Here is a 13932-nt window from a genome sequence, read left to right as displayed (position 1 = left end):
GCCAGCTCGTAGAGGCTCTCTTTATTCTTCCAAAACTGATGGGAAAGTTGCATTTTATCGACAAGAGTAGCAAAGTCATTTCATTCAAATCAAATTTTGAGTTATTTCCTTATGTAGTCTGATTTTGAATTTTAAGTGAGGTTTCCTTCACGTTAGTGTGGTAAAAAATGTTGTATTTAACTTGGTAGAAAAATTGTTTAAACTTCGTGCCTTGAAACCCTCGCAATGCTAAAGATTCCACTTTTCAAATCATTCGCTACGCTCGTGCACAGCTACTAAGTTTCTAACCCCTTGTAAAATAAATGTTTTAGCCAAAAATATTAACTTGAGAACAAATTTTTGGGCCCGGTTTAAATTGACTGGCTTCACCTCTGAATACAAGGTTTTTTCTAACTGAAACGTTTTATGGTCAGTCAAAATAAAATAAGAAGAATAATTATGAAAGGTCCAAATTAGTTGCTAATTCTTAGTCAAAATATGGATGCGATATATCGTCTACAACTAGGGGAACTGCCGACCTAGCCAAGGTGACAATCAATATCGCTTCGCCATCGAATCGCTTTGTGTCTCTATCACTCTTCCATATTAGTGTGACAGTGACAGTTGCGTTTCGTTCGCTACGTAGCGTTAGCGATTGGCATGTTGTCTACGGGGCCTGGACTTGGTCCTGTCAACCTGACGTCAGAATGACTGACCACAAGTTACTTTCAATATTTCTCGATTTTTAGCGAGGTACAATTTTTTTGATGTCAGGTACCAAATAGTACAAAAAAGGTAACAAAATTTTTAAGTAACACTCGTTATAAATAGCTATCATAGTCCTGTCATCCTAACGCTCACGTTAGGTATATTATTGTTGACCTTCTCCGGCTATTATGCCGTAGAAGGTTATAATAGCCGTAGACGTAATAATTACGTGTAGTACTAGCGTAGCGACCCGCCCCGGCTTGGCACGGGTTACACACGACGGTAACAAATTATACACAAACCTTCCTCAAGAATCACTATTGATAGGTGAAAACCGCATGAAAATCCGTTCAGTAGTTTTTGAGTTTATCGTGAATATACACACAGACAGACGTGTCGGGGGACTTTGGTTTATAAGGCGTAGTGATACTTTAGTGGCCTTCATACTTATTTAGCTAGGACAAGTCCACAAACTGTACGAATGTTATTTCTTGTAGTAGGATAGACGTGGAGCAGCGCCTGGGCTCGGTCGACACCGAGCCGGAGTCGGAGGAGGAGAACGAGGAAGGGGACTACACCGTGTACGAGTGCCCTGGTTTCGCCACGGTAAATAAACTATCTTTGACCCACCACTTAAAGTTTTCACTTATTTTTAGCACTGTATGCCAATCAAATAAGATCCAACAAAAGTGTTTTGAGCAATTAATTCCCAGCAAGCTCGAAATCGTTTTAATAATACCTTAATTTGATCCTAAATGCGTGTAATCCAAGTTTGCGCTATCCCAGGTGTGCATACATTTTGGAAGCTTTGGGAGATACATTTCTCCTTGGATTGCTAGCCTGTAGAAGTATAAGGAACCCACCATCTATTACAATGACACTACCAGCAAGGTTTGGTGGATCAGACACTGGCGAAAAGGCGTTTTGAGATTTTAACATGGTTATACCAAAAATAAATAAATTGAAAATGGCGGCCATTTTTTTATAACTGACTACCTACAAATTTACATTAAGGTACCTTTCGGATCCTTATACAAATTTTCATCATGATTAGACCAATTTTTCCATCGGAAGGACCGTTCTCGAGCTACAAGCAAAAATGAGTAAAAATGTTTGCACACCTGGGATTGCGCAAACGCGGATTACACGCATTTGGGACCAAATGAAGGTATTAAAACAATTTCCAGCTTGCTTAATTAATTCTACGAAAAAAACTATGTTGATTGGCCTGAGTGTATTTACACGTGTTCTGTTTTACGCACAGACTGGTGACATGGAGGTGAAGAACCCGTTGTTCTCCGACGACCCCACCCCGGCCACTCCTGGCAAGTGCGAAGTGGTAAAACCCCAACCCAAGGACTAACTGCATACCTAAAATTCTTCCTTCTACAGCTTTGACCTCTTCCTTAATTCATTAGGGATATCCAATAACATGGTTATATAGTCCTCTTTTAGTTATACAGTCTTTCAGTTAACAGTGTTTATAGTTAGAATTTAAATTATTTTGACTACTTGTTAAGTAATGTAAGTATTTAATTACGCTTCTGAGGGATGCAAGCGTGTCATTCTGCAGATGTCAAATGTAAGTTCCATGTTTGTTTTTGGGCAGTGGTAAGTGGTAAAAATATACATTGTTATGTTGTACTTACAAATTGGCTTCCAAGGCTAAATGTAGAATTAAACCTCAATTCTTAATGACTATCCCATGTGTCAGCTTAAGGCCAGGATTACACTCGCAAGTTTTACTTACGTAAAACACAGCTATACTACAGAATGAGATATGAATATCGTTATCACATTCTAGCAAATAGCTTTGTCCCTACTTACGTAAGTAAAACTTACAAGTGTAATCCTGGCCTAATGTCTACCAATTAATATTATTAAAGTATAACACACTTTATGTACCTAATCAGTCAAGTAATCACATATCTTCTATTTACAAAGGTACGAGTACCAATACATAAAATGAAAAGAAGTGTTCGCGTATCGAACATATATTAAGAAGGTACCTACTTTTAAAATTCTGGAAAATATTCCGGTGATTAGGGTAATCAAATGAAATTTTATTAAACATACATACATAAACATTGTAGTAATTACTGTAATTAGGCAATGAAAATCATATAGTACGACTTATCTGCCGTATATACAGTTATTTACAAATACAAATCGGTGTTACTCAATGTGGCAAAAGTAGTAAGTATATAATAGATTAATGAATAAAATAAATAAATGTATCAATACTGAGACTCGTCTGTCCCACTCCCACCTGTGGCTCGCCATCCTATTGGTATTGTGCATAGAGCACGTTGCATCAGTATTATTTCTGTGTTTTCTCACATACACAAAAGCTAATAGGTACTTAGAAGAATATGAAGAAAACACGTATGTACTTCCAGGGATTCTATTCTAGGCAATGTTTGCATCGAATAGATATAGTGACTACCATTTACGTGAGTAGAGTTCGATATCAAGACTTTTACCTATTGTCGGTATCGTAGTTGGAACCTCATTACATTACTTACATATACCTACTATTAAACACGCAGCTAAGCCTGTTTCTTTATCCCAGTTATTAAGGTTGGGCAATAGAACTGTCATTAGTATAGGTATTTGTGTTCATTACACTTTGTATCTCCTCCGTGACACTTATCTATTTGCTCTTTCTCTTATAATGTGTAATAGTACATTATGATACAAGTGTGCTAAGTTGGTCATTACACACGAGGCGATATTGTGCGCGCGAGCTGTAAGCGAGCGCGCAATAAGAAAGCCGATGTGTGTAATGACCAATGCACACGCGTTTCATACGACTTTTTCAACACACTTGCGAGAAAAAAAAAGAAACTTAATATTATTAATTATTAAATATTAATCAAATTTTAATAGTTAAAACAGTTAGTATTGTGTGTTTCATCTGTCATACTCGTACTGCCGGCCGGCCCTCGCTCGCCCCGGCCGCGGGCGGCGCGGCGGGCGGGCCGGCCGGGCCGCGCACTGCGCAGGCGGTCGGGCGCGCCCGTGCCCGCCAGTCCGACCAATTAAAGAAGGCTCCCTTTCCATGCATATTATTAGCAATCAGTTAGCTTCTTAACTCAGTCGGATAATAATAATGAAAAACAACGAGTGGAATAATACACTGAAAGAGCACGCGTGTTTAATATCTAGGATTATGAGCCAAAAATCGGTGGAATAAAAACGTCGTTTTGAGCAAGTGTGTTGAAAATACTATTATGACTGCGTTCTTCCCCTTCTTGTGTTCTCTCATTGCATTTGTGAATTCATTAACTCCGCCGCTACCTAAAGGTTGTCTAGCAGAGATCTCTTTTTAGCGATAAGAACCGCCTATTTTATACCTCTACGTGTGTTACCTACTGTTTTTTTCTGTATTATTTTCTTCTATTGAAGGGAGCAATTACTCTTTATTCGTCCCGAAACAAATATTCTTATTTGTATTGTATTTGGGATATTAAAGAAACAGGATTTAGGATCCTCTCCACTCCATACATTGTCTTGATCGACCTTCTGGCATGGGCGGATCGGCCTAAAATCGTTGTTTGGTGCAGTGCAAGCGATACTTAGGTACCTACTGATTGTGATTGGTTTTGATATATTTATTGTTTTAATATCTTTACAAAAAAAATATTTATACTGTAGATATCTATATTATTGTTTATTGTAACGTAAAGGTGGGACTTTGATTCAAGTGTGTAAATGTAAAATACAGTTTTTTTTTAACTTTTAAGGGCTTTATGTATGTTCATATACAATTATTAATATCGACCAACGAGAGACTTTTTATACTTTATCAGTAGTGCTCGGTAACAACGTTTTAATTTCATGGCAGCGTGGTCGAGTTAAAGTAAAGGAAAGTAACTTTTTTAAAGCAGACTTTCAATTAAGGTTCATTTAACGGTTAATAAAAGTAAAACTTTAATTAATGATTTGAGCTGAATTTTACTTTAAAGGATCCTTTAACTAATTAATTGCTGCCATGAAATTGAAACGTTGTCATATACCGATCAGCCGATCACTATAATTATCAGCCTCTGACGTATAATTGTTATGAATATACATGGTGACATTTTAACCACCAGCCATACTCGGCATAGTGATTTATATAGGTCATACTGAACAACTTTTATTATGGGACCAATGCCGAAATCGCGAAAAAAATTAGGCAGTTTCATACATTCCAGCTGATGTGATGCCGCTGATTTCTATGGTACAGCCAAATTTTTTTTCGCGATATCGACATTGTTCCCATAATAAAAATTGTTCAGTATGACCTATAAAGTCACTACGCAGAGTTGTAAGAATAGTTGCATTGAGGAATCGGTAGAAATGACTAATTAATCGGGGTCAACAACCAGCTTTCTTCAACTAAGCAGCAATTAAAATGCTTATAATTTGTCTGGTTATCACACCGACCCAACCTATATTCTTACAGGAGCAGTGCGGTATTCTTTGATTAAAACCTTGTCTGATTAAAATGTTTCTTCATATAAATAAAAATACTGAGATATAAAATATACAATTGATGAAAATGTATTTAAGTATCGTTTTATATACTCTTAAGGTAAAGTTAACAATGTTTTATCCATTTTCAAAATATAATAATCTTGATACTTTAATTCTAAAATAAACTTTGTCTGGCAAATATGTAAATTGCTTTAAATATTGGGAACAAGTTGCCTATCATCCAATTTTACATTGAATTACAGGGCACCACTATGACTACTTACTGAATACGATACAATATGTTGATGTTGATTCGGAGGATAGGTAGGTACTAGGTACCTTCCGGTTATAACGACGCCCGACCAAGGGGCCGCTGATATTACGTCGTACTATAGAGTAACTTATACTAGAGCGTTACTGTCATAGTAAATTTTGTAACCCCAGTAAATTCACTGCCATCTGTCGACACACTTTAAAACTAAAAATGAAGATTTCGCGCACTTCCTCGACCTCCGAATGCACGGAATTGGCGCGCGGACAGTACTCACTCATCATCCGCAAATGACTCCCGTAAGTAAAAAGTCGTAATTGTTGGGGATCTAATCAAGATGACAATCCTACATCAATCAAAAAATAAATAAGTTTTTTTTTGTTTTGATTCAAGCCTTTATCTCTGACTGTGTACTTTTCTTTCAATAGGCAACTTATATTCATTGAGACAATTCTAACAAACCCAAACTCAATTAGGTTGCGTTGTTTTATCACACAGTTCCTATGGCCACCTCTTGTGTCCATCATCAGATCAGCTCGATGGTACCAAAATATTGCATTGTCAAATAACTTACATAATTACCTAGTCGGTCACTAAGTTCTGTTACTAGGTTTTAAACTGATTAAATATAAAATAAAGCTTAAAATATAAAAGTTTAGGCACAGTTTTATAGCTTATTTTATAATGATCAAAACATGATATAATAGTAGATATAAAATTCAGATGGAGAATTTATGGGAATCCTTGGAAAGCTCCAGATTGCCTGAAGACGTAAACACGCGGTTAATTTATGAAAATTGTACTTTAAGTGTATCCAATGCAAACTTGCAACTTTGCCAGAAGGTTCAATTGCTTGTTTTAATGAGGCCTCTATATTACCGCAAATTTTGTGACCACCATTTTATTGTAGTAGTTTATACCTAAGATATCCCCCTCCAAACATTGCATATTTTTCAGTTTCGCACGAAAACGTATAGATTTAGACAATTGTGCAGGCGGCAGGCTTGTATTTGATCAAAGGCACCCACGTAAACTATATATTAAATTAAAGATGAATAATAATGCTATCGAATTGTGCAAGGCTGATACATCTTTAATATGATTAGAAATTAATAGCATTTAAAAACGACATGAATACAGTGTACTTTAGACGTGTTTTTTTACGCAATTTTTTCGAATGCTATGAGGATTTCTGCAAAACTAGAACAACAATGTTTATTAGATTGTATTGTAAGCATATCACTTATAAATAAGCTTTACAACTGTATGGATAATTAAAAATCGCTGCCTATTTCCTTTTATTCCGTGAAAACTGGTAACAGAACTTAGTAACCGACTAGGTAATTATGTATGTGAAGTTTAAGCTCAATTGAATAATGGGAAGTACGTTTTATTTAGTTTTCAAGATTACGAAAAGTCACATGACAAAGGGGGGAGGGGAGTTGGGTGCGCGGAAGCGGAACGGTATAAGCTTCTTAGTTCTTACCAAGAATTTATTTGTAATAAAAAAACCGGCCAAGTGCGAGTCGGACTCGCGCACCAAGGGTTCCGTACTTTTTAGTATTTATTGTTATAGCGGCAACAGAAATACATCATCTGTGAAAATTTCAACTGTCTAGCTACCACGGTTCATGAGATACAGCCTGGTGACAGACAGACGGACAGCGAAGTCTTAGTAATAGGGTCCCGTTTTTACCCTTTGGGTACGGAACCCTAAAATCTACGTCACTCGTCGTTGTAAGCGGACTTGACGGTCGGATTTTGTGTCAATTTCCGTCGTTAAAAGCGGTCGGTCGTTATAAGCGGAGTCGTAATAAACGGTTGTACTTTCATAGTAGCTCATACTAAAACCAAACGTGTGCTTATACTAACGTCGCTCGCTACAACCGGTCGGTTGTTAGTACTATGCCTTATGGGAAACGATCGAAGAGATAGTTGAGATCCGGAATCCGCTACCAAATTTGTTGTACCAGATCCGGAAACCGCTACAAAATTGGTTTGGTTGTAAAACCCAAATAATCGAATATTTTTTTACATCATTTCGATTTCTTTGTAAATTTCTCGTAAACTATTGTATATTTTGGTACACAGTGTACTAATTAAATATAGAACATTTAATTGGCTTTCATTTAATACCCCACACGTGTATGTGCAATGCACAGTTGGGTGCAATATGCAATATTCGCAACGAGGCGGGAACCATTTTGATGACGTCATTCCGCTGAAGTAGATGGCCGGCGCCGCTGTCTCCCGGCAGTTTTGGAGACCCAGTAACATGCCCAACAACATACTAAAAGTTGAAAGCGGTTTCCGAATCTGAACTATATTCCCATAAAGCAGTGCACTATAGGTATGTTATGTGCGAAGTCGTACGAACCGTGTGCCGTGTGTTAGTGTTATATTGCGTTGCGAACCGTACTCTACCTTATAATTGTCGTAATTGTAATCAAAGTCGTGGCAAATGACAGTTTTATATTAGTGTGTAAAATTACAAATAAAAATTTCATTTGAAATAAGATTTAATACTAACGATTAGATATAAATGATATAATTCTCTCGATACGAGTACCTACATAATATTATCAATATACAGGGCATCCCAAGACTATGAGACATGAAGGGAAAGTAGCTTAAATATCGTAGATGCAGTAGATGGGATATTTTGCTGAAAGAAGACTTAATGTTATTTTTAAAAGCATTACATTTATACTGCATTCAAAGTTTATCTAAAAATTAATTAAATAAAATCACTCGTATTTTTATGATGCCAATCGCAAGAATGGATAAAAAAAAATCTTCTAAAGTAATATAGTATCTTAAAAGAAAGGAATAACGTATAATTAATCATTTTAATTAAATTAAAATATACTTGAAACTGCCGAAGTCAATTGAGTATTTTTTGTAAATTAATTAATTAATTTGGCAACATAGCAACCAATGGCAACTTGGCAACCATAATGTACCTATGTAACGTAAATTTCTAAGACAAAATCACAAATTTATTCTATTTTCCTACGAGCTTAGGGCCAAGAGAGAAAAATGTATAATTACTCTAATTTAATAAATATTTACATATATATACATACAGGCGGGTTCTTTTTAGGGTTCCGTACCCAAAGGGTAAAAACGGGACCCTATTACTAAGACTCCGCTGTCTGTCTGTCTGTCTGTCCGTCTGTCACCAGGCTGTATCTCATGAACCGTGATAGCTAGACAGTTGAAATTTTCACAGGTGATGACTGATGTATTTCTGTTTCCGCTATAACATCAAATACTAAAAACGGAATAAAATAAATATTTAGTTCGGGCTCCCATACAACATGCGTGATTTTTTGCCGTTTTTTGCGTAATGGTACGGAACCCTTCGTGCGCGAGTCCGACTCGCACTTGACCGGTTTTTTTTTAATTACTTAGTACTTACTAAGTTGTTGTCAATAATTATGTCACTACCTTGCAATTATTAAAAGCCTTGAAAGCAATAAAAACTTTTCAATAATTATTGGGCTACAAAGGGTTATTATCCGCCCTCTGCAGCCTCATAATTATGTAGTTTAATCACAGAAATCAATTCCAACCGCAACCGCATAAAATACACGTGCTCATGACGTGTTTATCTTCTTCTAAACTCTGTGCGGACTGCGGAAAGAGAAGAGTTGTGGAATATAAGGGAACCAATACATTATATGGCTCTCTCCGCATAGCACCTACTCCAACGGGCATTCAGAATATGAAATTAAGAATTGTTTAGCTGTATCAATGTCTGCGCACGACCGTAAATAAAAAAGGCATATATATGTGTATATATCCTAAATGTATATACATATTATCTATTTATATATTATCGCAAGTGTTAATTCATAACGCAGAATGTTATTTATGTAGGTAGGTATCTTATTACCTACTTTTGATGTTTAAATTATTAGTTAGCAAAAAGTAGAACATATTTATGAACAAAATCGCCAGGGTTCTATCTGCGGGTCTAACAACTGGGTAGTCTATTGTTCTAAGTAAATGTAACCTTCACTTTAAAAAAAATGCTTAAGAAGACGATATGTGGTACATATGCTTCGAGTCAAAAAATACCTATTTGTAATTGGGTAGATGGGCTCGCAACTTACAGCGAATTATTTTTCGAATAATTTATTAATAATTATCTGATAATAATAATATTAATATTAATATTATTATTATCTAGCTGTCAATTTTAAATTGACTGATTAACCAAATCAAGTGTCTCACCGTGCCATAATCAGAAATCTTTGACATAAATGTAACTAAAGTAGTCATTTAATATATCCATTTTCTTATACGTATGTGTATCTTTCTGTTTTGTTTTTATGGGTAACATATTATAATAAACGGTGTCAAATAAGTACTGAAACACATTTATTTCGTAGCGTACCCATACCTACACTTTATTATCATAGTTAACGTAGGTATAGCAGAGCAAAATTCCCAGGTAGCAAAATGACGTCAAATGACGTCAGCGACGTCATAATGACGTTATAATGCCGTCATTATGACGTCGCTGACGTCATTTTACGTCATTTTGCTACCTGGGTTAATCAGATGAACTTTCGGATTTGGCTGGAGGAGTGAAATTTAGTTCATCTACTATTAACTCGTCTATCATTGGGGATCGCCAGTTCTCGCTTAAACAAATGAAAGAATTTGTAATAATAATAAATCCAATAGGTCCAACACAATCATATTACAATGTAAAAAGCAGAATTAAAAATAAAATAATAAACAGTATAGAAATTTTGAAATATTTGAACATTCCTGATATTTATAAAAACAAAACAACCATATAAAAATCAGAATAAAACATTTAAATTAAAATATAAACTATTCAGTTAAAAATAATAATTTACTTAAAATTGAAATTAAATTATTTTAAAATCATTGTCCAATAAGTTAAAATAATATAAATAGTTAAAAGTAATAAAAATGTCAAGAATTTTAAATTAGGCACAATCAAAGGAATTCATTAAAAAAACAAAACGTTACTAATAAAATCTAATTTAAAATAAAATATATACATGTTTTTAAAACTAATAATGCTATATAATATATGTACCTTACTTTACATTATTATTTATATGCATTAACATGCAGTGGTTTATGTAAGGGCAATTAAACCTGCTGGAGATCATGTTCAAGATGGTGTTGGGGCTAGCACGCACTCTGCAGAGCAAAGACGCGCACCGCCTGCGCAGAGTGGTGAAGAAGCACGCGGTGCGCGCCTCAGCGAACATGCCCGATGCACTGCTGCGGCGCGGCAACCCCAACATCACCCTGAACGCATCGTTATACAGGAGCTGGACGCGTAGAGCGCTGAGAGATCTGCGTGTGCGTGTGTGATGAGCCCTTAGAGCGCACGTATACTGTACAATGAGGTACAGTAAGCTCGGAAAAGAGTGACTTTGACCTCTCTCGTGCATCGCGCAAATCTACGAGCCAGCATATTCGCCCTGACTGCCAGCGCCCTACGCTCCCTCTCGATGTCAGCGCCATCCATCAAGTTATCCGTGCGCAGGTGACCTAGGTATTTAAATTGCCTTACATGACTATTCACATATTTCACATAGGGTACCAAAGTGTTTAATTAAGTCAGAAAGACCTGTATATAAGGCCCAGCGCCTAACAAAACCCGCTTTTAAAATTTTAGATAACTAGCTTTTGCCCGCGGCTTCGCCCGCGTGATTTAAGAATCTATGTCGTTTTGTCTAATGTAAGGGGTGAGGGGGAGGCAGGGAAAGTAAATCTATGAAAATATGGTTTTATAATGACTTACAAAAGATGGTTTTTTGGTTTATGGTGCGTAGGTAGAATATGGCAACGGGAATGCACTTATTTTTTAGCCACCGTGTATATAGGTAGGTACTTACGATTTTTTGCATTTTACTTAGAATGGAAACCTAAAGTTATAAGAAGCAAACAGACAACCACCTTCTTGCAGCAACTTGAATGTACTCATTACGGATGCAGAAAGTTTCCCGATGACTTGCTACTCCCGCCCCTTAGGTACGTCCCGCCGCGCCGCCCGTACTCGCCTAGGTGACGACGATCGAGATGGCACAATACAAACGTAAAAATCTGTTAGGATAACGCGGGTCTCGAACCATACCTCAAAAGCAAAAATATAACACTTATAGGATCATGTGTGGCTGTCTGTCAGTCAGTCTGTTACAACCGATTTGCTCCGAAACTGGGCCGTTTTAATTGCAATTTGACACAAATACGAGTACTTTCAAGAATGTTCATGACCACATTATTAAATTTCAGAATCGATGCCATTTTCGTAATTAACGTCCCAAAAAACCATAAAAACGACACCCTTGATATGTAGACATTTCAATTTTTTCAACCCCATTGCACCCCAACAGGGGAAATGGTTTTTCACGTCCGCCACGTTGGATTTTAAAATCGTTGTTGTTTTCGTAATCAGCGACCCCATAAACCATAGAAACAATACCCATGTTGATTTTCAGACTGTCACCACATTTCCCCCTTTTAGGGGTCGAATTTTCAAAAAACCTGAAACACGTGTTTATTCATTTATCGTTAGGAATACTCGTGTGAAGTTTAGAATAAAATCGTCGAAACTGACTGGTTTCCCCATTCAAACTTTGGACCCTCATTTTGAATTGAATTTTGAAAAACCCCGTGTTATAAAATTCAGCTTTCTAGGTCCAACGGTTTGGGCTGGGCGTTGATTTAAGTGAGTCAGTCAGTCAGGACTTTTTACATATAGATTTTTACACACGGTTACAGTTAATATTAAACATTGTTTTTTAAACCAAAGATACTATTACTATTAATAATAATAAATAATAATAAAATAAAAATGTTATTTATTTAGGTATCAACCCATTACATCAAAATAATTAATACGTCGACGATTCAATAAATGATTAAACAAAGTTTGTTGTTGTTTTTTAACCGACTTCAAGATTTCAAAGAAGGAGGTTCTCAATTTGGTTGTATGTTTTTTTATTTTATTGCCGAAGGCAATTTGTTAGTGCGCTCAATAGCGTCAACGTCAAACGTTGTGGGTTTCGTTAGGGTGACCATGGCTTAAAAAAAAACTTAAACATCACAACTTAATTAGACGGACACCCTTCGGGCATCTGAAGCTACCTAACAAACCTAACCTACCTATTGATTTAGTGTAACGTCCGTGAATACATTACACTTTGGGGAAAAAGTCGTAGGTAGGTAAGTAGGTATAGATGTTTTCACGGACGTCACATCATCATCATCATATATTTAAGAGTAAGTCTCTTGTGGGTGGAGCAATTTCCATGTTTCGCGGTCCTCTGCCTTCTCTTTGACAGCCTGACGACACGACGTTGAGTTTTTCCTTTATTTGATGCATGTACGCTTTCCTTGGTCTTCCCTCCTTCCTCTTTGCTCCAACTTTCCCTTCTATCAAGTTTTTGATAAATTCGTCGTGTCGTATCTTTCCTCTTCTATTATCTATAGTTCTTAACAAACTCCTCTGTTCTCCTACTATACGTAAAACCTCTTCGTTGGTTTTCTTTTCAGTCCAACTGATCTTTGCTATTCGACGCCAGTACCATATCTCAAAAGCCTCCAGCCTCTTCCTATCACGTTGCCTCATTGTCCACGTTTCGCTTCCGTACAGTGCTATGCTCCAAATGTACACTTTTATGAGCCTATTGTCTGATATCCGGGCTTTAAATAGGCACTTCTTTGTGTTAAAAGCTTTTTTAGCCATCGCTATTCTAGTAATATCTTGTGTACATCTGGAATCACTAGTAATTATGCTGCCTAGATATTTATAGTAGATTGTTAACCAAGGGTTGAAAGGCACCCATTTCCGTCGAGGTAGTTTGGCGCTCGAACATAGTGAGAGCGCCAATAAGTCCGAGACGGAAATGGTGCCTTTCACCCTAGTTAAACACTCTATTTTTCATATCGAATGCGAGGAAACCAAACAAGACAAAGCAATTTTGCAAAATCAGTAATTAAAGTACCTTAGAGATCTACGGCCATGATATTTTTTCTAAGGACTTACTTGCATTTTGTAGTTGTCCTCAGTCACCCGTTGACCACGAACGCTGTAAAGAGTTCGAAACGTCGGGATGTATTATACATTCAATATACGCGATATAATCCGTTTTCATAGTTTTATTTCATGAGTAACTATCTATTCTATTTTATTTTATTTTTATGAATATAGTGCTAAATAACTTTAAAACCTATTTAATATCGTACAAACGTTTAACTGTGGCTGTATAAGATTCTGTCTTTGCTCATTTACGCAAGTGTAAGGTTTAAAAAAAATATTTTTGGTGTATTTTTTTTGGCTCCCTCCTTATGAAATCGAGTAAATACAATTCAACAAAAGAAATCAAGAATAATTTATTTTAACAATTTACTTACATCATTTTTGATAAAAAACGATTCAATGCGGGATTAGTAAAATTAGAACAATTACCAAGGCCCAGACCCAGGCGGGGAAATAAAAACACTATTTTTCAATT

At 36.3% G+C, this 13932-nt stretch overlaps 1 protein-coding gene across 2 annotated transcripts in view; it reads left to right on the top strand.

Annotated features, from left to right (window-relative positions):
• LOC134754414 (neural proliferation differentiation and control protein 1) overlaps window positions 1-2164 on the top strand; it is a 42607-nt gene extending 40443 nt beyond the window's left edge. The window contains exons 8-9 of one of the 2 annotated variants that reach the window (XM_063690734.1): window positions 1185-1293; window positions 1952-2164. In XM_063690734.1, the coding sequence (XP_063546804.1) occupies window positions 1185-1293; window positions 1952-2050 (208 nt within the window). In that variant the 3' untranslated portion in view covers window positions 2051-2164. The remainder of the gene's footprint in view (window positions 1-1184; window positions 1294-1951) is intronic. The other variant, XM_063690735.1, reaches the window with a different exon arrangement.
• The last annotated feature ends 11768 nt before the right edge of the window (window positions 2165-13932 follow it).

The sequence above is a fragment of the Cydia strobilella genome, chromosome Z, assembly GCF_947568885.1.
Source record: "Cydia strobilella chromosome Z, ilCydStro3.1, whole genome shotgun sequence".
Taxonomy (NCBI): Eukaryota; Metazoa; Arthropoda; class Insecta; order Lepidoptera; family Tortricidae; genus Cydia; species Cydia strobilella.
Note: the sequence above shows the minus strand (reverse complement) of the source record. Positions and strands in the feature narration are given on the sequence as shown.